Source organism: Rhinoderma darwinii, chromosome 7 (assembly GCF_050947455.1).
Source record: "Rhinoderma darwinii isolate aRhiDar2 chromosome 7, aRhiDar2.hap1, whole genome shotgun sequence".
Lineage (NCBI taxonomy): Eukaryota > Metazoa > Chordata > Amphibia > Anura > Rhinodermatidae > Rhinoderma > Rhinoderma darwinii.
The window spans coordinates 91,595,097-91,619,150 of record NC_134693.1 but is presented as its reverse complement, the minus strand read 5'-3'; the positions used below and the strand labels follow the sequence as shown (position 1 = coordinate 91,619,150).

The following is a 24,054-nucleotide window of genomic DNA, read 5'->3' as shown; positions in this document are numbered from 1 at the left end:
AATTATTTTTTAACGTTCACCGTGCGCTATAAATTACATTCACTTTACTCTGCAGGGCGATGCCATAAGAGTAGTTTTTTTTTTATGTTTTATGAAATTACTTTTTGTGTTGCCATATTCTAAGAGCCATAACTTTTTTATTTTTCCATCAAGAAAGCTGTGGGACTTGTTTTTTCCATAACCAACTGTAGTTTCAATCAGTACCAGTTTTGGGTACATGCGATTTTTTGATCTCTTTTTACTAATGTTTTTGGGAGGTGAAGTAAACGAGAAAAAAAAAAAGTGATTCTGGTATGGTTTTCACCACGCGGGATAAATAACGAAACACTTGTTGGTCAGGCCGTTGCAGACGCGGCGATACCAATTATGTATAGTTTATTTCTTTTAATAAAGGACCGATAGGGGAAAAAAGGGCGATTTTTACTTTTATTAATTAAAAAATAAGAAGTTTTATACAACTTTTTTAGTCCCACTATGGAACTTGAGGGCAGGAAGCCCTGATCGCTATTCGAATACACTGCACTACATGCTAGTGCAGTCTATTAGAGCGGTCAGCTACTCACTGACAGCAAGCATAGCGGGTCCCGACGTTATCAGGACCTACTAGGCTTCCGTAGACGGCAACGCCAGAGGACATAGTCAGGGCCCGCGAGAACGTCGCAGGGCGTCACTGGTGTTTTAACCTTAAGAAGCCGCAATCGCTATTGAACGTGGCTTTTAAGGGGTTAAACGGCGGGGGACCACCACGATCGGTCCCTGGGGAAGGAGCTGTGGCAACTGCTGTACGAGACAGCAATTGTCACAGCTCCTGTGTGTGCCGGTAGGTGGTTCCTCCTGTGACGCACTATTCAGTTACTGAGCACGAATGATATGCTCTTCATGACGGAATAGTATGTCAAGGAGCGGGAAGGGATTAAGTAAAAGATTTGGCAATGTAATTGTAATACTACGCATTACAAAAACTAGGCTTGCAGTGTAAGGCCTCATGCACACGACCATAAAAAAAACAAAACATAATTGCGGACCCACATGGCTGTGCCCGCGGGCTGTGATTACGGGCACGGCCGCATGCATGAGGCCTAAATGCTTGGTTTTGATTATTAACATTATTAGTTTCCAGTATTCTGTTGTAACATACTTACGCTATCTGCAGCGCTCTAGTTCCGAGAACCCGGGCCCGTTCATATTTAGTCATGTAATTTGTTGTAATGCGCTTCTGATTTGCTTGCTGCCCCTCACCCGCAGGTAAAATAGCTACATTCTCCTGATCTTCCTCTTCTGCATTGTCCAAATCATCGAGACCTTCATCCTCTTCAACATCATCAAAATCGTCTCCATCAAAACTTCAGAAAGGAAAAAATAATTGGGTATAAGTGTTATCGTAAATTAACCCAAAATATACAACAGTATTCACTCACATGACAGATTTAGGCCCCGTGCAGCATTTACGGTAAGTAAATAGTGCATGGACGGGACGCCAAGTGTCATCCGCATTTGCGGACCATGATCACAGTAATAAGTATAAGAGCACGGTCCGTAAATGTGAAAGTAGGACACGTCCAATTTTTTGCGGCTCATTTCTATGGCTTGTACACACCTGTAAAGATACGGAAAGGTGTCCATAGCTGATATAAATGAATATATCCGCAATTATGGACCCGTAATTGCGGATAAAAACTACGGACGTGTGCATGCGGGCTGACTATACCCAGATTCTCAGCGATGCAATTATAAAATATGTAACATCCTTGAGCCACGCTGCATGCCTCTTACAAGTGTAAAATTATCAGGCATCCATTGTTATAGTTGCTGGCATTTTAATCACAAGGTAAAAGCAGTGCCAGGATTCACTCCCACATCCTCATGACACCCCCTAAGGCCTGGTAAATACAAAACATATCAAATTTTTTTTTTTATCAGTGACCACCTAAACCATACATCAAAGAACAGCAGGACTTTGATCTTTGTCACATTGCCCCCTAGTGGCAGAGTATCTGTTCACATGTTAAACATTTACATGTACACTAAAAAGCTACCTTCTACTTCATTATTTATATGAAGATACAAAAGGTCGTGTATTCCGTGTTAAATGACCAACACGTCAGAATGCACTAATGTAAAGCTCATCAGATTTTAGTCTTCATTGGGATAGTCTCCACTCTGTCTGCTGGGACCTGATCAGATGTGCACACGAAAGTAGGTAATGCTAGTGAAACTTCTAGAAAGCTGCTACTGTCATTTACACATGTACTCATTTTCTGTATGTTCTTAGAACTGGAGATCTGAAGGATAAAAACTCTTGCTATTAGGGGAAGGGAAGTTCTGAGAAGCCCCCGTATATGATGTCCGTATGCCCTAATAGGGCATATGTCGTGGGCTCCTAATGATTTAGTATAGATAGATCTGATCTGTTTGCATCGTCTGAACACTGTGGGATTAGGGCCTGTTCACATCAGCTCTTTGTTTCCGTTTATCGGTTCCGTTCAACCTTTGTCGGAAAACCCGATGAACAGAAAGTCGAACGGAAACTATAGCTTCCGTTGCAGTTGGTCTCAATTTTTTTTCTTTCACGGAAACAATAGCATAGTCGACTACGTTATTGTTTCCGTGAGAAAAAAAACCCCGAAACTTTACGGAACGGAAAAACTACAACGGAAGCATTACCATTGAGATCAATGTAAGGCCGGATTCAGACGAGCGTTTTAAATCCGTGATATACGGTCCGCAGGTCGGCCGCATTTCCTGGACTGAGCACACTGCAAGGAGCTGGGCCCTTAGCATCATCATTATCTAGGACGCTAGAAGTCGCTGCCTCGTTGCGGGACAACTGTCACGTACTGAAAACATGTTTTCAGTACGGGACAGTAGTTTCACGGAGAGGCAGCGACTCCTAGCGTCCTAGATAATGATGATGCTAAGAGCGGCCGACATGCGGACCGTATATCATGGACTCAACACGCTCGTGTCTATTCGGCCTAATGCAAACTGAAGCTAGTTTCCGTTCATCTGTTTCTCCGACAGAAAGGTTGAACAGAACTGATGCATGGAAACCAAATGCGGATGTGAACAGGCCCTTAACCCCTAGCCGCACGAGGAAGTAACTGTACGTCGTCGCGGGAGGTTACTTCCCGCACGACGATGTACAGTTACTGAGTTTTTCCCGATGCACACTGTCGGCGACAGTGTGCACCGGGAAGTCAGCTGTCGCTGACAGCTGACACTTCACTCTTGCCGACCAGCGGTCCTTTGCCGCTGATTTCGGCTAATTAACCCCTTAAATTCGGCGATCGGTTGCAATCGCCGAATTTTGGGGGTTTCCAACATATCGGCAGACCCCGGTCCAAAATCGCGGGGTTTGCCGATAGCTAGTATGGCAAACAATGGCTTCCGTGTCTGCCATGCACGGAAGCCCATCAGGACCAACCTTCGGCTGGTCCGTATAGGCTTCCTGTCAGAGTGACAGGAAGTCACTGTGTCGTTCCCGATGCACACTGTTGACGACAAGGTGTGCATCGGGAACTTGGAGATCAGCTGTCCCCGACAGCTGACACTCCAGTGTTGCCGATCAGTGGCTCATCGCCGCTGATTTCGGCAATTAACCAGTTACATGCGGAGCTCGATTGCGATCTACGCATGTAAGGGGTTAGTAGCACATCAGCAGCCCCCATGCAATCGTGGGGGCTGCTGATGCTTGTGATGGCATCCGGAGGCCAGGCAACGGCCTCCAGGTCTGCCATGTATGGAAGCCTATGAAGATCAGCCTCTGGCTGGTCCTCGTAGACTAACTGTCAGAGTGACTGTGACGTCACACTGACAGTTGGAATACATTACAGTACCTAGGTAGTGTAATGTATTCTAGCAGCGACCAGAGCTGCAGGTAAAAAAAAAATAAAGTGTAAAAAGAAGTTTTTGTTTTCCTATAATAAGTCATTTATTATAGGGAAAAAATGAAAACGTTAAAAAAAAAGTACACATATTTGGTATCCCCGTGTTCGTAACGACCCAAACTATGAAACTATAATGTTCATTTTTCCGCACGGTGAACGCCACAAGCAAAATAAACGTAAAACTGTGAGCAGCTATTTTTTGGTCACCACCCCACCCAAGATATAGAATAAAAAGTGATTAAAAAGTCGCATTTACCCCAAAATGGTACCAATAAAAACTACAACCCGTACCGCAAAAAACAAGACCTCCTACAGCTTTTTTTAACGAAAAAATTAAAAAGTTACGGCTCAGAATAGCGTCTCAGAAAATAAATTATTTTATAGAAACGTAATTTTATTGTGCAAACGCTGCAAAACGTAAAAAAAACAAACTATACACATATGGTATCGGCGTAATCGTACCGACCGAATAAAGTAAAACTTAATTTATTGCGCACGGTGAACACTAAGAAAAAGAATTTAAAGCGCCAAAATTGCTGTTCTTTGGACTCCTTAGCTCCATAAAAAAAGATCCTGTGGGGTCAAAATGCTCACTATACCCCTAGAAAAACTGCTTGAGGGGTGTAGATTCCAAAATAGGATCACTTTGGGGGGGGGGTTCCACTGTTTTGGTCGCTCCGAGGCGTTGCAAACCCGACATGACACTGAAAACCAATCCAGCAAAATCCGCGCTCCAAAATCCAATAGGCGCTCCTTCCCTCCTGAGCCTTGCTGTGGGTCCAAACATCAGTTTATGACCACATATGGGGTATTGCCGTAATCGGGAGAAATTGCTTTACAAATGTTGGGGTGCTTTTTCTCCTTTATTCCTTGTAGAAATGAAAAAATTCTATGTTTCCACAGAAAAATAGGTGATTTTCATCTTCAGACTAATTCCACTAAATTCTGCAGAAAAACTGTGGGGTTAAAATGCTAACTACACCCCTAGAAAAACGCCTTGAGGGGTGTACAGGGTGGGCCATTTATATGGATACACCTAAATAAAATGGGAATGGTTGGTGATATTAACTTCCTGTTTGTGGCACATTAGTATATGGGAGGGGGGAAACTTTTCAAGCTGGGTGTTGACCATGGCGGCCATTTTGTATCCAACTTTAGTTTTTTCAATGGGAAGAGGGTCATGTGACACATCAAACTCATCGAGAATATCACAAGAAAAACAATGGTGTGCTTGGTTTTAATGTTACTTTATTCTTTCATGAGTTATTTACAAGTTTCTGAACACTTATAAAATGTGTTCAAAGTGCTGCCCATTGTGTTGGATTGTCAATGCAACCCTCTTCTTGAAAATATGAGAAATTGCTGCTAAAGTTCTAAGCCTCGTAACGTCCTAGAAAAAAAAATGATGCAAACAAAGTAGACATATGGGGGATGTTAACTCGTAACTATTTTGGGTGGTATTACTATCTGTTTTACAAGCAAATACATTTAAATTTAGAAAAATGCTAAAATTTGAAGTTTTTCACAAATAAATATTGAATTTATCGACCAAATTTTTTCACTAACATAAAGTACAATGTGTCACGAGAAAACAATCTCAGAATCGCTTGGCTAGGTAAAAGCATTCCGGAGTTATTACCACATAAAGTGACACGTCAGATTTGAAAAAAATCATCTGTGTCCACAAGGCCAAAACAGGCTTGTCCTAAAGGGGTTAAGGTATGAAGCTAATGTCACACCGTTGATAATACTATGCTGGTAACAGAAAACATTCTGCATTTGGAATATCTTTCTTTTTTTTGTTGTTTAAAGTGAGACAGGGTTTGTGCAGCACCGATGCACTCAGCTGCACATGTATGGGCAGGTGAAAGGTTCTCTTTAACCCGTTAGTGACCGCCCGTTAGTGTTTTTATCGCAGCCTCTAAGGGTATGTTCACACGGCCAAATTTCAGACGTAAACGAGGCGTATTATGCCTCGTTTTACGTCTGAAAATAGGGCTACAATACGTCGGCAAATATCTGCCCATTCATTTGAATGGGTTTGCCGACGTACTGTGCAGACGACCTGTTATTTACGCATCGTCGTTTGACAGCTGTCAAACGACGACGCGTAAAAATACAACCTCGTCAAAAGAAGTGCAGGACACTTCTTTGGACGTTTTTGGAGCTGTTTTCTCATAGACTCCAATGAAAACAGCTCCAAAAACGGACGTAAAAAACGGCGGGAAAACGCCGCGAAAAATGCGAGTTGGTAAAAAAACATCTGAAAAGCAGGGTCTGTTTTCCCTTGAAAACAGCTCTGGATTTTCAGACGTTTTTGTTGACTACGTGTGAACATACCCTCATGATTAAAATGTAGAATCAGAATGGCTTCGCCGTATGTATATACTATTTAGGGTATGTTCACACGTAGTCAACAAAAACGTCGCAAAATCCAGAGCTGTTTTCAAGGGAAAACAGACCCTGCTTTTCAGACGTTTTTTTACCAACTCGCATTTTTCGCGGCGTTTTCACGCCGTTTTCGCGGCGTTTTTTACGTCCGTTTTTGGAGCTGTTTTCATTGGAGTCTATGAGAAAACAGCTCCAAAAACGTCCAAAGAATTGTCCTGCACTTCTTTTGCCGAGGCTGTCATTTTACGTGTCGTCGTTTGACAGCTGTCAAACGACGATGCGTAAATAACAGGTCGTCTGCACAGTACGTCGGCAAACCCATTCAAATGAATGGGCAGATGTTTGCCGACGTATTGTAGCCCTATTTTCAGACGTAAAACGAGGCATAATACGCCTCGTTTACGTCTGAAATTTGGCCGTGTGAACATACCCTAACAGGCTTTATTCCGATGCAATAGCCTTTTTACAGCATTGAATTGGAATAAATAAATAGAGCAGGGAGCCGTTAAAGCTCCCTGTTCTCCACTACCAGAGGTAGCTGAGAGCAGCCCAGCTCGAATGGGTGAGATCGATATCAGTATCGATCTTGTGCAATTAACCCCTCAGGTGCGGCGCTCAATAGCGAGTGCCGCATCTGAGTGGTTTTGGAGAGGGCGGGAGCTCCCTCCCCCTCACCCCGCGTGTGATCGCAGTGTACCAGTGTCTTCTATGGCAGCTCCCGCCTCTAGCTAATCATACCTCCCAACTTTTGAATCTGGAGAAAAGGGACACTAGTGGCGCATGTAGAGAGTCACGCCAAATGTTAAGCCACGCCCACTAACCATGCCCGATATCCCGCACAAGCACATAAAATCATGCCCGGCTCCTCCTTCAAACAACAAGAGCATATTCTCACTGCGGATCTCTAGACTTACATAAAAAGTCTACAAGCCGGGGGGGGGGGGGCATTGGGGGGCTGGTTCTTCAAATGGTCTAGCACAGTGCAGCGCCATTTTGAGAGTGACTGTACAATGGTAGGACATGATCACATCAGCAGAAGCTACAGATCACACCAAAAGGTTGAGAGTGATGAAAGTCAAGAGAAAGACCATGTGGTGGATGACTTTTCCATTCACAGGTAGCAGAGTTACATGATGGGGATTTCTTTTTCTGTGCTGTGTAACTCTGCTACCTGTCAACTCAAAAGTCCTCCACCACAGGGAAAAATGTTTCCCCATCATGTCTGATACCCAGGTGTTTCTTTGTGGTATTCTGCAATGGGGAAGCACTTTTCACTCTGACGGACAATTTTTCCGATAACCGGTAGCAGAGTTACATTATGGGGAATTATTTTTCAGTCAACTCTAATTACTAGTTGACGCATTCATTGTCCTTTTCCATGGGGAAACATTTTTCCTTGTGGTGGAGGACTTTTCAGTTGACAGGTAGCAGAGTTACACGACAGGAAAAACAATTCCCCATCATGTAACTCTGCTACCTGTGAACTGAAGTCATCCACCACAGGGTCTTCCTTTTGACTTTCATCATTCTCCACCTTTTGGTGTGATCTGTAGCTTCTGCTGCTGTGATCATGTCCTACCATTGTACAGTTACTTACAAAATGGCGCTGCACTGTGCAAGACCATTTGAAGACCCCCCCCCCCCCCACCCGGCTTGTATACTTTGTTTTTAAGTCTAGAGATCTGCAGTGAAAATATGCTATTGTTATTTGAAGGAGGAGCCGGGCATGATTTTATGTGCTTGTGCGGGATATCGGCCGTGGCTTAACATTTCGCATGGCGATCTATATGCGCCACTAGTTGTGTCCCTCTTTTCCAGATTCAAAAGTTGGGAGGTATGATTAACTAGAGGCAGGCCCGGCTGCCATAGAAGATACCGGTTAGTCGCCGCAGGCGAGTAGATGTATTTTTATTTTTCATACTACAAACTTTCTTGTTTTGCAGGTTCCGCTGAACCATTTGGACTAAGTCGTAGATTCGGTGGACTACTGCTATGTACGTTTTTTTTAAATAAAATGGTCAAAGGCCTTTGTGGCAAATTTTTATATCAACCAAAAAAATATTTTCTTACGTGTCTTTTTAAAAATATATATTTTATTGCCTTAGTAATGGCAGTTGTCTGTTTGAGGACGTCCATTACTAAGGCCAGTAAAAAGGCTAGCACTAACCCATATTATTGCCCTGGTACCCACTGCCACCAGGGGTATCAGAAAGGGTCGGGTATGATGTAGTACCCGACCATCTGTAGCGACTGGCGGGAATTGGGGTGGCCGCAAGCTGGTTTTATTAAGCTGGGAATGGCCAAAAACCATAGCCCTTCCCACCCTGCTGCTACTTTATTGTATCTGGCTGGTTAGGAATAAAGTGGGGGGCCCCACATAGTTTTTCGATTATTCATGGATTTATTTTTAAATAATAAAACGACATGCACCCCCCCCCCCTCATTTTTATAACCAGCCAGATACAACACAGCAGCAGCAGGCTAGCATTACAAGGGTTGGGAAGGGCCACGGTTTTTGGCCCTTCTCAGCCTAATAATACCAACATGCGGCTGTCCCAGTACTCGACCATCGCTACAGATGGTTGGTACTGGATCGTACCCATCTCTTCCCAGCACCCCTGGTGGCACTGGGTACCGGGTTAATAATGGGGGTTAGTGTTTAGTGAAAACCCCTTAAACTTCATATGGGGCATCCAATTGGGTCTTTTTAGATTTAAAAATAATGCGCCTGGAGACACTAGAGTTTATAAAAAAATCATAAAATAATGTCATTTATTTTATGATTTTAGAAACGCTCGTGTTCCCAGGCACTAAATTGTTTAAACTCTCTACTCACTGTCCCGTGGTTTTTTTTTTTATGCCGTGCTCCACTCCAGAGTGTCTGCTACGCCCTGCTCCTGTGTTGCGCTGAGCGGCACAGCGGCGTGGTCACACGGAGCGCAGGCAGAGTTGTTGCTGGAGGGGCGTGGCTGGCAACAGTGAGGGTCCGGGGCAGGGCGGGACATTGTTCTGACCGCCTGGGACGGCAGGACAGCGGTGAAAAACCGGGACTGTCCCGCATGGCCTAGCAGATGATCTGCCCACGGCATGTCATAGTTAGAGCTGTAGATAAAGTATTGGAACTATTTTTTAATTTGCAGACAGATATATATGCATTATTCTGTTTTGTTGCAGCAGCCATATTTCCTACAGCGCTTTACGATGGGGGGGGGGGGGAGGGAGTAATAAACAAGTAAAATGACAAGTAACCAAAACCATATTGGTTGTCACTTATAAATGATCTTCCCTGAAACTAATGATACAGACGTCATTTTCATTTTTAAATGAACATTGACAAAGTGACAGTTTTGCGGAGAAGCTAGATCAAATGGTGACAACCAGTATGGTTGAATTTATAGTACATTTGTTTGGATTAGGCCTCGTTCACGTCTGCGTTTCCGGTATTTTTGGCCAGTACAGATCCGACCGAAACGGCAGACGCTATGATGGAAACCCTTCAAAACCCATTAAAGACAATGGGTTCTGTTGTGTCTGTCATGCAATGCAACCGGCGCTTTCAGTATTTTTCTTCTGCCCCTCTGATGGAGAACAGAAACACAGACGCAGATGTGAACAAGGCCTTACTTGTTTGTGACTTCCCCAATGGTAAAGCAATAAGGAATACCTCGGCACTACGTAAATTAAGAATATAACATCAAGCAGCGCTAACGTCAGGGTAAGTTCAGTCACATCTCTCCTACAACAGCCACATACTGTATTAGACCGCACCCATACAACGAATGGACAACTATATTATACTGTAGATTTTTATGATGAGCCCTTCGGTGGGAGATGTTCTTTGCTTTGGTTCTCCTTTGTGGATAACAGGTGAGTCACAAACAGGGGACTACCCCTCTATTTTATGGTTGTGTTCAGATAGCACCGGTATCTTTGGGTGCTCGAGGTAGGGTCCCAACCCGGATGTAGGTTAAGAATTTGTAGTCTGCACACCTTGATTGTGTTCAAAAATCATATTTATTTGTTTCTCAGGATAAATGCCAGAGGCTATATGTGCAACGTCAACGCTTCGGTCGTAAGACCTTCGTCAGGCACTAGAAAAATATGTACATATAATTATAGCATATCATGAGTTTGGAGAGCTGTCGCATAATATACATCATAACATCACATAATATGTCATAGATACACTAGATGTAGTATAGAATATATAACTCGATCAATCTTAACAAAGTCATTCTTTACCAAATAAGGCCATGAAATTGACAAAAAGATTAAAAACAATAGGAGGAAACAGTTGCATATATCCCAGGTACAGTCACCACAATGGGGGGAGCGCCAGTATGACTATAGGGAGGTAGGTGATGTTCTAGGTAGTCGTACATATTCGGGTATGTATAATTTCGTGAGCACATTGGATAGGCAGGGTACCACTTGTCAATGATGATCTACGTAACTTGTTACGGCATAAATATGAACACAGCGGGATGTTAGATGAAAAGGTATATAGGTGACATCTTTTGCCTCTGGGAAGGCACAACCACTAGCCTTTACAACTTCACGACATATCTGAACAGCGTCTGGCCAGAGTTACAATTTACTCTGAGCCATGACAAATTCAAAATAAACTTCCTCGACAACCATTATAAAAGATGTACATGGCAAACTCAGCAGTGATCTTTACACTAAAGAGACAGATAAGAATGGCCTCCTGCACTACTCCAGCTGCCACCCACTGGCAACCAGAAATTCTCTACCTAGATCGCAATATACACAGGTAAACCGTATTGTAGACAACCCATCACTGCTGAGGGAAAGAACTGAGAACATGACTACGAAGTTTCTAGAAAGAGGCTATCCCAGTAAAGTCTTGGAGTCAGCCCAAATACCGAGTGTTCCCCGTACCCAGGCCAAACCAAAACGCATCCTCTTCGTGCATGTCTATCACCCATGTACCTATAAGATCCATCATGTCATTAGGAAGCATTGGCCCCTACTACAAGAGGCCTACCCACAAGTCACGGAATTTAAATCCCCCTTCTTACCCTGTTTAAAAAAAAATAAAAAATCTAAAAGACAAGATTGTCAGGGCAGATATTGGATCATCCAGAAAAATATCCAGACAGACGTTCCAGAGTACACCTAAGAGGGGCACCTTCCCCTGCAGAAGCGGTCTTCAATGTTCCCATATTATCAAAGGAGATAAAATCCATCATCCCTTATCCGGTCAGAGTATTCCAATTAGAGAATATTTCGATTGTAACACCAATTACGTGGTCTATATGATCAAATGTCCCTGTGGATTAGCCTACATAGGTGAGACCACCCAACGGATTAAAGATAGAATCAGCCAACACAAGTCCAATATTAGATGCGGCACACTTTGCCCATCACAAACACAATATATCTCAACTTATGTTCCAAGACATTGAACATGTTCCAGCACCTAGAAGAGGGGGCGACAGGATCAACCTACTGAAACGCAGAGAGGCCTACTGGATACATAAACTCCAGACACTAGAACCAAGGGGTCTCAATAGGGAGTCCGAGATCAGTAGCTTCCTATAAAAAATGTCAGAAAACTTGACGTTCAACCACCTACTAGCTAGTTAACCAAGATATTATACCTCAACTGTAACTCTGTTTTTCCATCTCGATGTGTCACCCTCCCTGATTCTATATATACATCCCATTGTCCAGGTGTAAATGTATTATACAGTTATTCTATAATTGACATTAACATAACCTGCATCTGTTTTTATCCCAGGCTCGATAATTCCCTCTGAGCCTGCATGTACTACAAGGGATCCTTACGCCAACCACCTACGTATCACCTCTATTGACACGATATCCTTTTTACAATAGGGCGTACTGGAGCCAACCAGTTCATTATCTACCTAACACTGAAAATTGCACTGTTTAAAACTGTACTACCAGACATATGCACAAGATGGCGCCATGGAACAATTCAGAATTACTTTGCTGAATATTTCGTAAAACAGAGTCATATATTGTAATAAAGACCACCACAAAAAATGCTATAGCAAGTCCTTCTATTATCCAGTCCACAACATGTCTTTAATGTGCCCAACAAGGAGACAGCGATCTCCCTTCATTTCAAGATACCCATCCACTCTGGGCACGCGCCCCTCCTCACAGCACTTAAAACCAGGAAGTTACCAGGGATTACCAGCGCCCATGAAGAGCGGTAAGCCGCCGAATACAATTTATAGCAGCGCTACTACGCTTTGTACACTCAGATCGATCAAGTCCCCAGTACGGCTCAGGTAAGGAATTTATCAAAGTTTATTGAGGTGCCTACACGCCATTGTATACTCTTTTTTTTGGACTAGTGGAACTTCGCTTGTACAACTAATCCTTGTTTGTTTGTTATATTTATACTGTATGCCCTGCACCTAATTCTGTGACACTTTCTAGTCTGCGATGTATATGGTGTATAAAATGGTGTATAAAATGTACCTCTAGAATGCTTTTTCTAAGGGACCATCACCTGGAGAGGCGCTCAATGACCATACTCATGATAACACAATCATGGATTCCATAAAGACATGTGCACTCCTTTCTTCCCTTAATGCCACTCCACAACAATAGTTTTCATCTAACATCCCGCTGTGTTCATATTTATGCCTTAAAGGAACAGTGTCATCACAAATAATTTTTTTATATGTTAAAGATGTTAGTGCTTTAATAAAAACGTTTATTTTCATTTGTGTGTTTGTGTTTTACTGTTTCTTATTGTTACACTTTTTCTTCCCTATGGGGGCTGCCATTTTTTGTTCCATTTCTGTATGTGTCGATTAACGACACACACAGACATGGAATACGGCAGCCACAGTCCCATAGGGACTGCGAACTGCTCCCGTCCCATTGACTGCCGTGTACGGCGTCTGCGTGGGAACTGCGCATGCGCCGCTCCCACACAGTCCTATTCGAAATTGGCGCCGTCCGGCGCCATTTTCCTGTGGACCGGAAGTCGCGGCCGGACAGTAATATTACTACTTCCGGTCGCGGCATCCGGACTTGTGCACATGGAACAGCGGCAGCAAAGGGAGCGGACGGGCCGGAGGGAGCCGCGGCGGCAGGAGCAGGTAAGAGATTTCAATGTATGTTAGTGTTTGTGTGTGTTTACTACTGTATGTAAACCTACTACACTGTGGGTTACCTCAAAAAATGGCGACACAGTGTAGGAGGTTAAACCTTTCAAACCCCTGGTTTATCCCGGCACTAGCCAGGATAAAGGAGGGGGGGATGCTGAGAGCTCACTAGAGCGAGGGCTTTTAACCCAATGTTGCAATGCTGCAATTTTGGGAACTAGCTCCATCTAGTGACCAAAAATGGGTAGTATTATAAATTAGAAAAAATTTATAATATTTCCTGACTCGCGAAAAAAATAAAAAAAATTTGAACAATGTTTAATCACCCACACACTAAATGTTTATTTTTTTTAAAAAAATCATGTTTTTCTGGCAACACATTCCCTTTAACAAGTTACGTAGATCATCATTGACAAGTGGTACTCTGCCTATCCAATGTGCTCACGAAATTATACATACCCGAATATGTACGACTACCTAGAACATCACCTACCTCCCTATAGTCATACTGGCGCTCCCCCCATTGTGGTGACTGTACCTGGAATATATGCAACTGTTTCCTCCTATTGTTTTTAATCTTTTTGTCAATTTCATGGCCTTATTTTGTAAAGAATGACTTTGTTAAGATTGACCGAGTTATATATTCTATACTACATCTAGTGTATCTATGACATATTATGTGATGTTATGATGTATATTATGCGACAGCTCTCCAAACTCATGATATGCTATAATTATATGTACATATTTTTCTAGTGCCCGACCGAAACGTTGCACATATAGCCTCTGGCATTTATCCTAATAAATAAATATAATTTTTGAACACCATCAACGTGTGCAGACTACAAATTCTTTACCCCTCTATTTTAAAGCATCAATAAAAAAAGCTTTTCATGTTTTAGATTAATAAACAATCACAATAGAATTCAAGAGCGCTACAATTTCCTAATATACTTTGAATTTCTCAGCATTTTCAAGATTCGTTACATTCACAACCTGAAATCTTGTACGTACTTCGTCCTGCTCTCGGCTTAGAAGTAAATAGTTGTATCCAGCCTAGACAATGCTCTGGGAAAAAGACAAGCAGCTACACAGATCTCTGTCATAGTTTACTACAATGTAGCAATCTGAAGACCGGGCAGTTTAGCGCAATGTCTGGACTGGATACAATTTGCTTCTCAGTTGATCGCAGGACTAGTTATGTACGAGCTTTCAGCCTGAGAACGTAAACAAAAAGAGTGTTCTCATTCACTGACCGGAAACAAACGTCTTGAAAATGGTTTTTTTGGCTCTCCATCAGTCCGATAGACATTGTATGTAGAAGTAGGGGGCACTCATGGCCTCCACTCCATTCAAACCGGGGCCACAGGACCCATATTCTGTGGTTCCCAGCGATCATACAATCATCTAGCCTATGGATAGGGGATACAGGTTTTTCGTGCGCTGCCCCCTTTAATGGCATATGAACTAGATTGGTCTTATTAGTTGGGGGTTCTACTTCTGCCATAAAGGACTAATTGTGGAAAGTTACTTCATTCGACTGATGTGCAGCTAAAGATAGAAACAATGAACACGAGCGCTACCCAGCAGCCTCCGCTCCCAAATCATATACTCACTTATCCTCATTGTCCGACATAGCGACCGCTGCTCTTCCACACGACTGAGATGCGATTCCTCAGTAGCACGCTGGTCTTCTGTATGAGAAGCGAACGCCTGACTAGGAAGCCGGAAATAGACTGCACGCAGTGCCCGCCCACCGGAAATGCGTAACTACGCTCCAATTACGCACCGGCCGGATGTACGCAATATGTCCCCGCCTAGTTTCTGACGAGGACACGCCTAATAACCCCTCCCTCTGAGAAACACCGCCCCATGTCGTTTCCATGGGAACAGTAAACACTCATTAGCCTCTGTGTACAAAGTGCGTTTCTTAGCGGCTACGGTAAGATATCACTTCAAGTAAAGCTGTGTATTTACTGAGTTGAGTCCATGTATTATGTGATTATGAATAGGGGCATGTTGCTACCATGCATGCGATTGTGATCACTACAGCGTTAGCATGTGGCGTGTGACAGCAGAGCAAACCCCATTACGGAGAACAGAGTTTTTCTCGTTTTAAGTTTAGCCACAGCATCCTTACTGTATGTCATGGATTTGCTTGATGTACAGTTTCCTCAGGCTGTACACATATAAAACACAGCCTACAAATAGGGGTAAAAATAGTTCAAAAAGACCGGTCATAGTCAGTGCGTTTTAAAAAAATAAATAAAAATAATAGGACCGATCATGATTCATCGTTGTTATCACGTACAACATAGAAAAATTGAGACATAGTGTGGGCAAATAGTTATTCCAGAGGTAGGAGCAGTGGCGTAGCTATAGGGGTCGCAGGGATCGCAGCGGTCACAGGGCCCCCGTTGCCACTCAGCGCGCTAATACAAAGTTTGTATGTGTAGTGATGTCAGGTCCGAATTTCAGGGTAGCTTCCTTCTCCCTGTTATTTCACACCGAATAACCACCTCTGTAAATTGAAAGCTGAAGGCATGCCTGGAAAGAAGTAAACCAGCCAGAGAGATGTTGGTACACAGCTTTCCTCAGATAGGACAGGAAGTCAACTAACTTTATTCAGAACAAAGACACATGCCCCCTCCCTAGAGATATGGGACGTGCCTAAGCCCCATCGGCTCCTCGGCTGTAAGTTCTTCTGTACATTCCTCTTTGCATTCCAGGGGGCGGTGTCTTCCATAGGCGTGTTATGCAGGCTCTTTGTGTTCCATGAATCCAATCTGTTTGTGTAATATACTGAATATATATATATATATATATATGTATATATGTGTATGTAAGGATAATATTTTTCAAACAATATACATAGTAATGATCCCTGACAGTGATGCCGGCACTTCCTGGTTACGGGCATGGTTTGTTTAGATGTCATAGTCACATGGTACACTCAGTGTACCATGTGACCGTGACGTCACGAGAGGGGGCGTTCCAACCACTGTGGAAGAGCCGATGCGGAGGAGCATGGAAGACTGCAGGTGAGCTGCAGAGGGGGCCCGTAAGGTATGTGTGTTATATTGTACTGTCTGTTGTATTGTACTGTCTGTGTTTGCGGTGGAGAGAGGAGCTTGTAATTTAAAGCCCCTCTCTCCACCGCAAACACAAACGACACAATACATTACAAACTGTGGGTCGCACTCCCCCTGAGGGGGTAGTGTGAAAACCCCCGGGGGGTCGCAAACCACTCACCGAGGTCCTGCTTCCAACTGTATTCGCGTCCTCAGAACGCAGATCCAGTTGAATGTAATCCTAGAGCAAGGAGCGGACGGCTCCTACATCCAGCATTCACTGCCGTGAGCTATTAGCGGCTCAGCGCAGACAGGCGCGCTTTAGTGACGTCATCGCGCCTGTCTGCGCCAAGTCACTTATAACACAGGGCAAAGGAGGAGAAGGATCTCCTCCACCCGTCGTGGGAACGAGGATAGGTAAGTAACTTTATTATTTTTCTATTATGCACATATGGCGGAATTATACTGTATGAGGAGGGGGGCTGATATGGTGGCAGCTATGAGGGGCATTACTGTATGGGGGACTGATATGGTGGCAGCTATGAGGGGCTTTATACTGTATGGGGGTCTGATATGGTGGCAGCTATGAGGGACATTATACCATATAGGGGCATTATACTGTCAGGGGGGCTGATATGGTGGCAGCTATGGGGACATTACACTGTAGGGAGACATCGATAGAGGCTTTATACTGTGTGGGGGCAGCTAAAGGGGGCATTATACTGTGTGGGGCAGCTAAAGAGGGCATTATACTGTATGGGGCTGTTATGGGGGCATTATACTGTATGAGGGCTTTTATGGGGGTATTATACTGTATGGGGCAGCTATGGAGGCATTATACTGTATGGGGCCGCTATGGGGGCATCATACTTTATGGGGGCATTATACTGTGTGGGGGCAGCTATGAGGGGCATTATACTGTATGGAGGCATTATACTGTATAGGGGCAGTTATGGGGAGCATTATACTGTATGGGGGCAGCTACGGGGAGCATTATACTGTGTGGGGGGGCAGTTACGGGGAGCATTATACTGTCAGTTATGGGGAGCATTATACTGTATGGGGACAGTTACAGGGAGCATTATACAGTATGGGGCAGTTACGGGGAGCATTATACTGTATGGGGGCAGCTACGGGGAGTATTATACTGTGTGGGGCAGCCACAGGGGGGGGGCATTATACTGGGGGGGCTGTTGAGCAAGGCGGCTGGCCATAGGCGCGGCATTGGGGCCCAAGCTGAATTCTTGCACCAGGGCCCATGAGCCTTTAGCTACGCCCCTGGGTAGGAGGTGTAGGAAGGTTGATTGCTTGTAAAAACTACATGAGCGGAATGAAAGTATACATTAGATAGGTGTGGGCTAGGAGTTGTACGGTAGAAAAAAGAATAAAGTTATCAGTGAGCTAGCTTGTGGGCAGGGAGTTGTAGGGAGATAAAAGAGGCTGGAAGTAGTGAGAGAAGTACCTTTTGAAGATCTGAATGAGTTTATGTAAAGTTGTGTTTTGTTAATGTTCTTGTGGTAAGAAGTTTTTGATGCAGAATTTGTTCAGCCTCAGGTCACAGCACTCCCAATTACTGGCAGTACGATCTGGCCATGGCAGGTGTCCCTTTAGCCTCACACCAACACTGGGGGACTTGGATTGTGGTGGATACAAGCTGTGTGGCAGACCCCCTGGTATGGGTTTCCGTGTCAGGCGGCGGGCAACCAAGGTAGACAGACTTGGCCGTTGTAAGAGGTAGGCAGCTGGGGCAGGCAGGTCCTCGCTGCTGGAGTGCCATAATGAGGTAAAGCTTCTTTTTGCTGAATATTTAATTTGGTTGTTCAATAAAGGTAATGTGAGATACAAAACGTTTGCCAAGAAATTGTAATGGAATGTGGTTTTTACCCTGAAGGTTAGGTAAAGTGCCTAGTATTTGGAAGTTTTTCTCCTTATGACCCTGGTGTAGCGGTTCACATGACCTGAACTTATGCTTCTTCTCGCAATTTAAGTCTTGAGACGTAGGGCTCATCCACATGATGCTAAATTGCCACGTTTATTCCATCCGTACTTTGGAACGGAAAAAAACGCAGCAGAATACAGTAGCAGCATAGTGGAAAAGATTTAACAAATCTCATCCACCTGCTGCGTAAAAATTCTGAGCAGAAATTGACCTGCGGTGCATATTTTTCTGAGCATGTCAATTCCTGCTGCAGAATGTGGACAGAATTGCTGCGTTTTTCAGAGGCGATGTCACCATCTCCTTGCATTGGTAAAACCGCAGCAATTTACGCACCATTTTCTACCATAAAAAAAACACATGAAATGGTGCGTTTTTGTCATAGCAGGATGTTTGTGTCTTTCTACGGAATTGCTGCAGAAATTTTCTGCAGCAATTCCATAATGTGGACAAGCCCTTATGTTGAATTTTTATTGGCGGGAAACTGTAGCGCAACACTACTGTGCTATTGGGTCACACACATTGGGGGGGGGGGGAATATATTTGGACCGGCATTTGCCTTGTTCACACAGTGTTTTTTTGTCAAATGGCCGAAGTTGCCTCCCATTGATTTCACAGGAAAAATAAGTGACATGCCCTATCTTGAGGCGTTTTCCGCCTAAAAAAAACCCCAATTTTTTACGCGTTTTATGGCAAAAACCGCTCATGGTTTTTACCTGTGCCGGTTGAAGAAAGAGGTAAAAAACGCAGCAAGATTGGTGGGAAAAACACTTGTGGTGCAAAACCACTTAGAAAAAAACCGGAGCTGATTTTACAGTCAGAATTTTCTATTAGGCTGGGTTCACACAACCTATTTTCAGGCTTAAAGGAGCACCTAGTGGATTTTTCGGCCTTCCTTTTCTTAAATTATATTTCAGGCACCATGTCACGTTAGAAGAGGTCTTGTGGTGCAAAAACAAAGGAAACCCCCCAAAAGTGACTCCATTTGGGAAACTACACCCCTAGAGGAATTCATCTAGGGGTGTCGTGATCATTTTGACCACACAGGTGTTTCATAGATTTCATTAGAATTGGGCAGTGAAAATGAAAAATGACATTTTTCAATAAGATGTAGCTTTACCTCAGAATTATTTTTTTTTCGACAAATAAATGAGGAAAAGTACCCCAACATTTGTAAAGCAACTTCTCCAGAGTACGGCAATACCCCATATGTGGTAATAAACCACTGTATGAATACACATCAGGGCTCAGAAGGGAAGGCACGCCATTTAGCTTTTGGAGTACAGATTTTGCTGGATTAATTTCTCGGCACCATGTCTCATTTGTAAAGCTCCTAAGGTACCAGTACAGTGGTAACCCCCCAAAAGTGACTCCATTTGGGAAACTACACCCCTAGAGGAATTCATCTAGGGGTGTAGTGAGCATTTTGACCCCCCCAGGTGTTTCATAGATTTCATTCGAATTGTGCAGTAAAAATTAAAAATTACATTTTTTTCCAATAAGACGTAGCATTAGTTCAAAATTTTTCATTTTCTCAACAAATAAAGGAGAAAACGCACCGTAACATTTGTAAAGCAACTTCTCCAGAGTACGGAAATACCCAATATGTGGTCATAAACCACTGTATGAATACACATCAGGGATCAGAAAGGAAGGAGCAGCATTTGGCGAGCAGATTTTGCTGGATTGGTTTTTCTGCACCATGTCGCTTTTGCAAAGCCTGTTGGGTACCAGTACAGTGGAAACTACCCAAAAGTGACTTCATTTGGCAAACTACACCCATTGAGGAATTCATCTAGGGGTGTAGTGAGCATTTTGACCCCACAGGTGTCTCATAGATTTTATTACAAATGGGCAATGAGAATGAAAAATTACGTTATTTTCCAATAACACGAAGAATTAGTTCAAAATTTGTCATTTTCTCAACAAATAAAAGAGAAAAAGCACCGTAACATTTGTAAAGCAACTTCTCCGGAGTACGGAAATACCCCACATGTGGTCATAAACTGCTATTTGGACACACAGCAAGGCTCTAAAGGGAAGGAGCGCCATTTAGTATTTGGAGTGGAGATTTTATAAGATTCGTGTTTTTGACACCATGTTGCATTGAGCTATAGTACCAGTACAGTGGTACCCCTGAAAAATTACCCCGTTTTGGAAACTAGATCCCTCAAAGAATTGATCTAGGGGTGTAGTGAGCATTTTGACCGCACAAGTGTTTTGCAAAAATTAGTAAATTATAGATGTTGCAGATTGAAAATTGCAGTTTTCCACAGATATGCCATTTCAGTGCCCAATGTGTTGTGCCCAGCTTGTACCACCGTAGACACACATCCCATAAATTGTTAAGCGGGTTCTCCAGAATACAGTAGTTCCCCATATGTGGTCATAAATTGCCGTTTGGGTACACTGCCAGGCTTAGTTGGACCACCATTTGGCTTTTGAAGCGCAGATTTTGCTTGGTGTATTAGTGGTATTTCAGCTTATAATGTGGGGGCATATGTGAGCTGGGCGGAGTACATCAGGGTATATGTAAGCTGGGCGGAGTGCATCAGGTCATAATAGGATGATGTAATAATGGGGTGAATGAATAATCCATGGATTGGTGTGGTACGCTTTGAACCAATCCTTTATGCACAGGCCGGATTTTTGGGTATTATACAAAATATCTGCGCTCCAGTGTTGCCTTATATTTGACTTCTTCACTAGCCCTATAAGCCGCACAAGGCCCTAAAGTTTCCTCATCTCCGCTGCATCTACAGGGTCCACCTGTGGGGTCCAGCAAATGACGATGTTGGATATTTTGTGAAATTCTACTGGACCTAAAAATGAGTCTGGGCCGTCATTTAGAATAATTTTGCATCATTGCGTTTTGAGAGTCATAACGTGTTATTTTTACGGTGACGGAGCTGTGTGAGGGTGCGTTTTTTGTGGAACAAGCTGTAATTTTTATTGGTTCCATTTTGGGGTACATGCGATTTTTTGATCACTATTTATTCCATTTTTTGGGAGATGAGGAAACCAAAAAACAGCATTGCTAGCACGTTTTTTTTTTGTTTTTTTTTACAGTGTTCACCGTGCAGTATAAACAACATGTTCACTTTACTCTGCGGGGCGATACGATTACAGCGACACCAAAGTTATATCGTTTTTTTACGTTTCACTACGTTCCCACAATAAAAATACTCTTTTCTAAAAAAATTATGTTTTAGTGTCGCCATTTTCTGACAGCCATAACTTTTTTATTTTTTCGTTTATATCGCTGCGGGAGGGCTTGTTTTATGCGTGACAAACTGTAGTTTCTATTGGTACCATTGTGTGTTACTTGCAACTTTTTGATCACTTATTACATTTTTTTTGAGACAAGATGACCAAAAAATAAAATACTGTCATTGTTTTTATTAATTTTTTTTACGGTGTTCACCGTACGGTAAAAATAATGTGATGCTTTTATAGATCAGGCTGTTCCGAACGCGGCGATACCTATTATGTATAGTTTTTTTTCATGTTTTCATTTTTTTTCTAATAATAAAGGAGTTTATCAGGGAAACAGGGCAAGTGTTGTTTTTATTATTTATTTATGATTTATTAACTTTTATTTATTTTTCTTTCACATTTTTTACTTTTTCTTTTACACTGACCTGGGGGACATGAAGATCTGGTCTTCTGATCCCCACTACGATGCACTGCACTACTTATGTAGTGCAGTGCATCGTAACTGTCATTTTTCATTTGACAGTTAGCGTATTAGGTCCTACCGTACCTTGGCAACCAGGAAGCCTAGTAACGGCTTCCTGGTTGCCATAGCAACAATCGCCACCCGCGATCCATCGCGGGGGGGCCCGGGGGTTACAGAGGGAGCTCCCTCCCTCTGTCAACCACTTCAATGCAGCGGACGTCATTGACAGCCGCATTGAAGGGCTTAAATGGCTGCGATCGGCGGTAACAGCCATCGCAGCGGCATGTTACATAGTTAGTACGGCTGAAAAAAGACACATGTCCATCAAGTTCAACCAAGGGACGGGAAAAGGGAAGGAAAAATTTCTACACATAGGAGCTAATATTTTTTTGTTCTAGGAAATTATCTAACCCTTTTTTAAAGCCATCTACTGTCCCTGCTGTGACCAGCTCCTGTGGTAGGCTATTCCATAGATTCACAGTTCTCACGGTAAAGAAGCCTTGTCGCCTCTGCAGCTTGAGTGCCCCCTTGTTTTTTGAGGGGGTTTTACAAGGAACAGGATTTCACCATATTTTTTGTATGTGCCATTAATATATTTGTATAAGTTAATCATGTCCCCCCTTAGTCGTCTTTTTTCAAGGCTAAATAGGTTTAGTTCTTTTAATCTTTCCTCATAACTTAGATTCTCCATGCCCCTAATTAGCTTCGTTGCTCTTCTTTGTATTTTTTCCAACTCCAGGGCATCCTTTCTATGAACTGGAGCCCAGAACTGAACTGCATATTCTAGATGAGGCCTCGCTAATGCTTTGTAAAGTGGCAATATTACATCCCTGTCCTGTGAGTCCATGCCTCTTTTAATACACGACAATATCCTGCTGGCCTTTGAAGCAGCTGATTGACACTGCATGCTGTTATTGAGTTTATGATTTACGAGAACACCCAGATCCTTCTCATCAAGTGAGTCCCCCAGTGTAGCTCCCCCTAGGACATATGATGCATGCAGGTTGTTGGTACCCAGATGCATAACTTTACATTTATCTACATTAAATTTCATCTGCCAAGTGGACGCCCAAACACTTAGCTTGTTTAAATCTGCGTGCAATTCATGAACATCTTCCATAGACTGAACTATATTACATAGATTGGTGTCATCTGCAAAAATAGAAATAGTGCTATTAATCCCATCCTCTATATCATTAATAAATAAGTTGAATAATAGTGGTCCCAGCACTGAACCCTGGGGTACACCACTTATTACCGGGGACCATTCAGAGTAGGAATCATTGACCACAACTCTCTGGATACGGTCCTTGAGCCAATTCTCAATCCAATTACAAATTATATTTTCTAAACCTATAGTCCTTAATTTACCCATTAGGCGTCTATGGGGGACAGTGTATAACAGCTGACAGCCGCTGAAGATAAAGCGCGCACAGCTCCTGTGCTCGCTTTATCTGCCGGGCGTAACTGTACGCCCGAGTGCGGGAAATCACTTGCTATTTGGACGTACAGTCACACCTGTGTGCGGGAAGGGGTTAAATGATGAAACATCAAAATTTTTCTTTTTTTTCTGTCTTTTCCCAGCTATAAAAAAAGTAACAAAAATGTTACTTATACATATATACCACAAAAAGGAAGCACTACATGTCCCAAGAAAACAGTGCAAAATTCACATCGATACATAAAACACATACAGAGTTATACTGCGTTACATCTGTGAATAGCAAAACTGCGAAAATTGCTCTGGTCACTAAGGTTTAACACACCTTCGGTATTAAGGGGTTAATAAAAGGACCTATTTTCAAATGTCCTACCTGTGGTGTGACTGCAGAAATTTTTACAGCACAGTATGGAATCACATACCTGATTGGACAGTTTCACAGCCATAGTGACACGCCCCGTTGACTGTTCAGGGGGTTATTTAAATAACGGGCGCCAAATATAACGGCACCGATATCTAAATAACGGAGGTAGGTAG

General features: G+C 43.1%; 2 protein-coding genes across 5 annotated transcripts in view; one reads left to right on the top strand and one right to left on the bottom strand.

Annotated features, from left to right (window-relative positions):
* The window catches only part of POLR2F (RNA polymerase II, I and III subunit F), a 34,799-nt gene extending 19,643 nt beyond the window's left edge, over positions 1-15,156 (bottom strand). Inside the window, exons 1-2 of the mRNA XM_075833677.1 lie at positions 15,007-15,156; positions 1,143-1,343 (exon numbers count right to left, since the gene is read on the bottom strand). Of these exons, the coding sequence (XP_075689792.1) occupies positions 1,143-1,343; positions 15,007-15,026 (221 nt within the window). The 5' untranslated portion in view covers positions 15,027-15,156. The remainder of the gene's footprint in view (positions 1-1,142; positions 1,344-15,006) is intronic.
* A 1-nt stretch (position 15,157) lies between these two features.
* The window catches only part of C7H22orf23 (chromosome 7 C22orf23 homolog), a 40,177-nt gene continuing 31,280 nt past the window's right edge, over positions 15,158-24,054 (top strand). The window contains exon 1 of one of the 4 annotated variants that reach the window (XM_075833672.1): positions 15,158-15,311. The gene's annotated coding sequence lies outside the window, so the exon portion shown is untranslated. Of the gene's footprint in view, positions 15,333-16,384; positions 16,432-24,054 lie in introns of those variants that run through there. The other 3 variants (XM_075833671.1, XM_075833676.1, XM_075833673.1) reach the window with 3 other exon arrangements.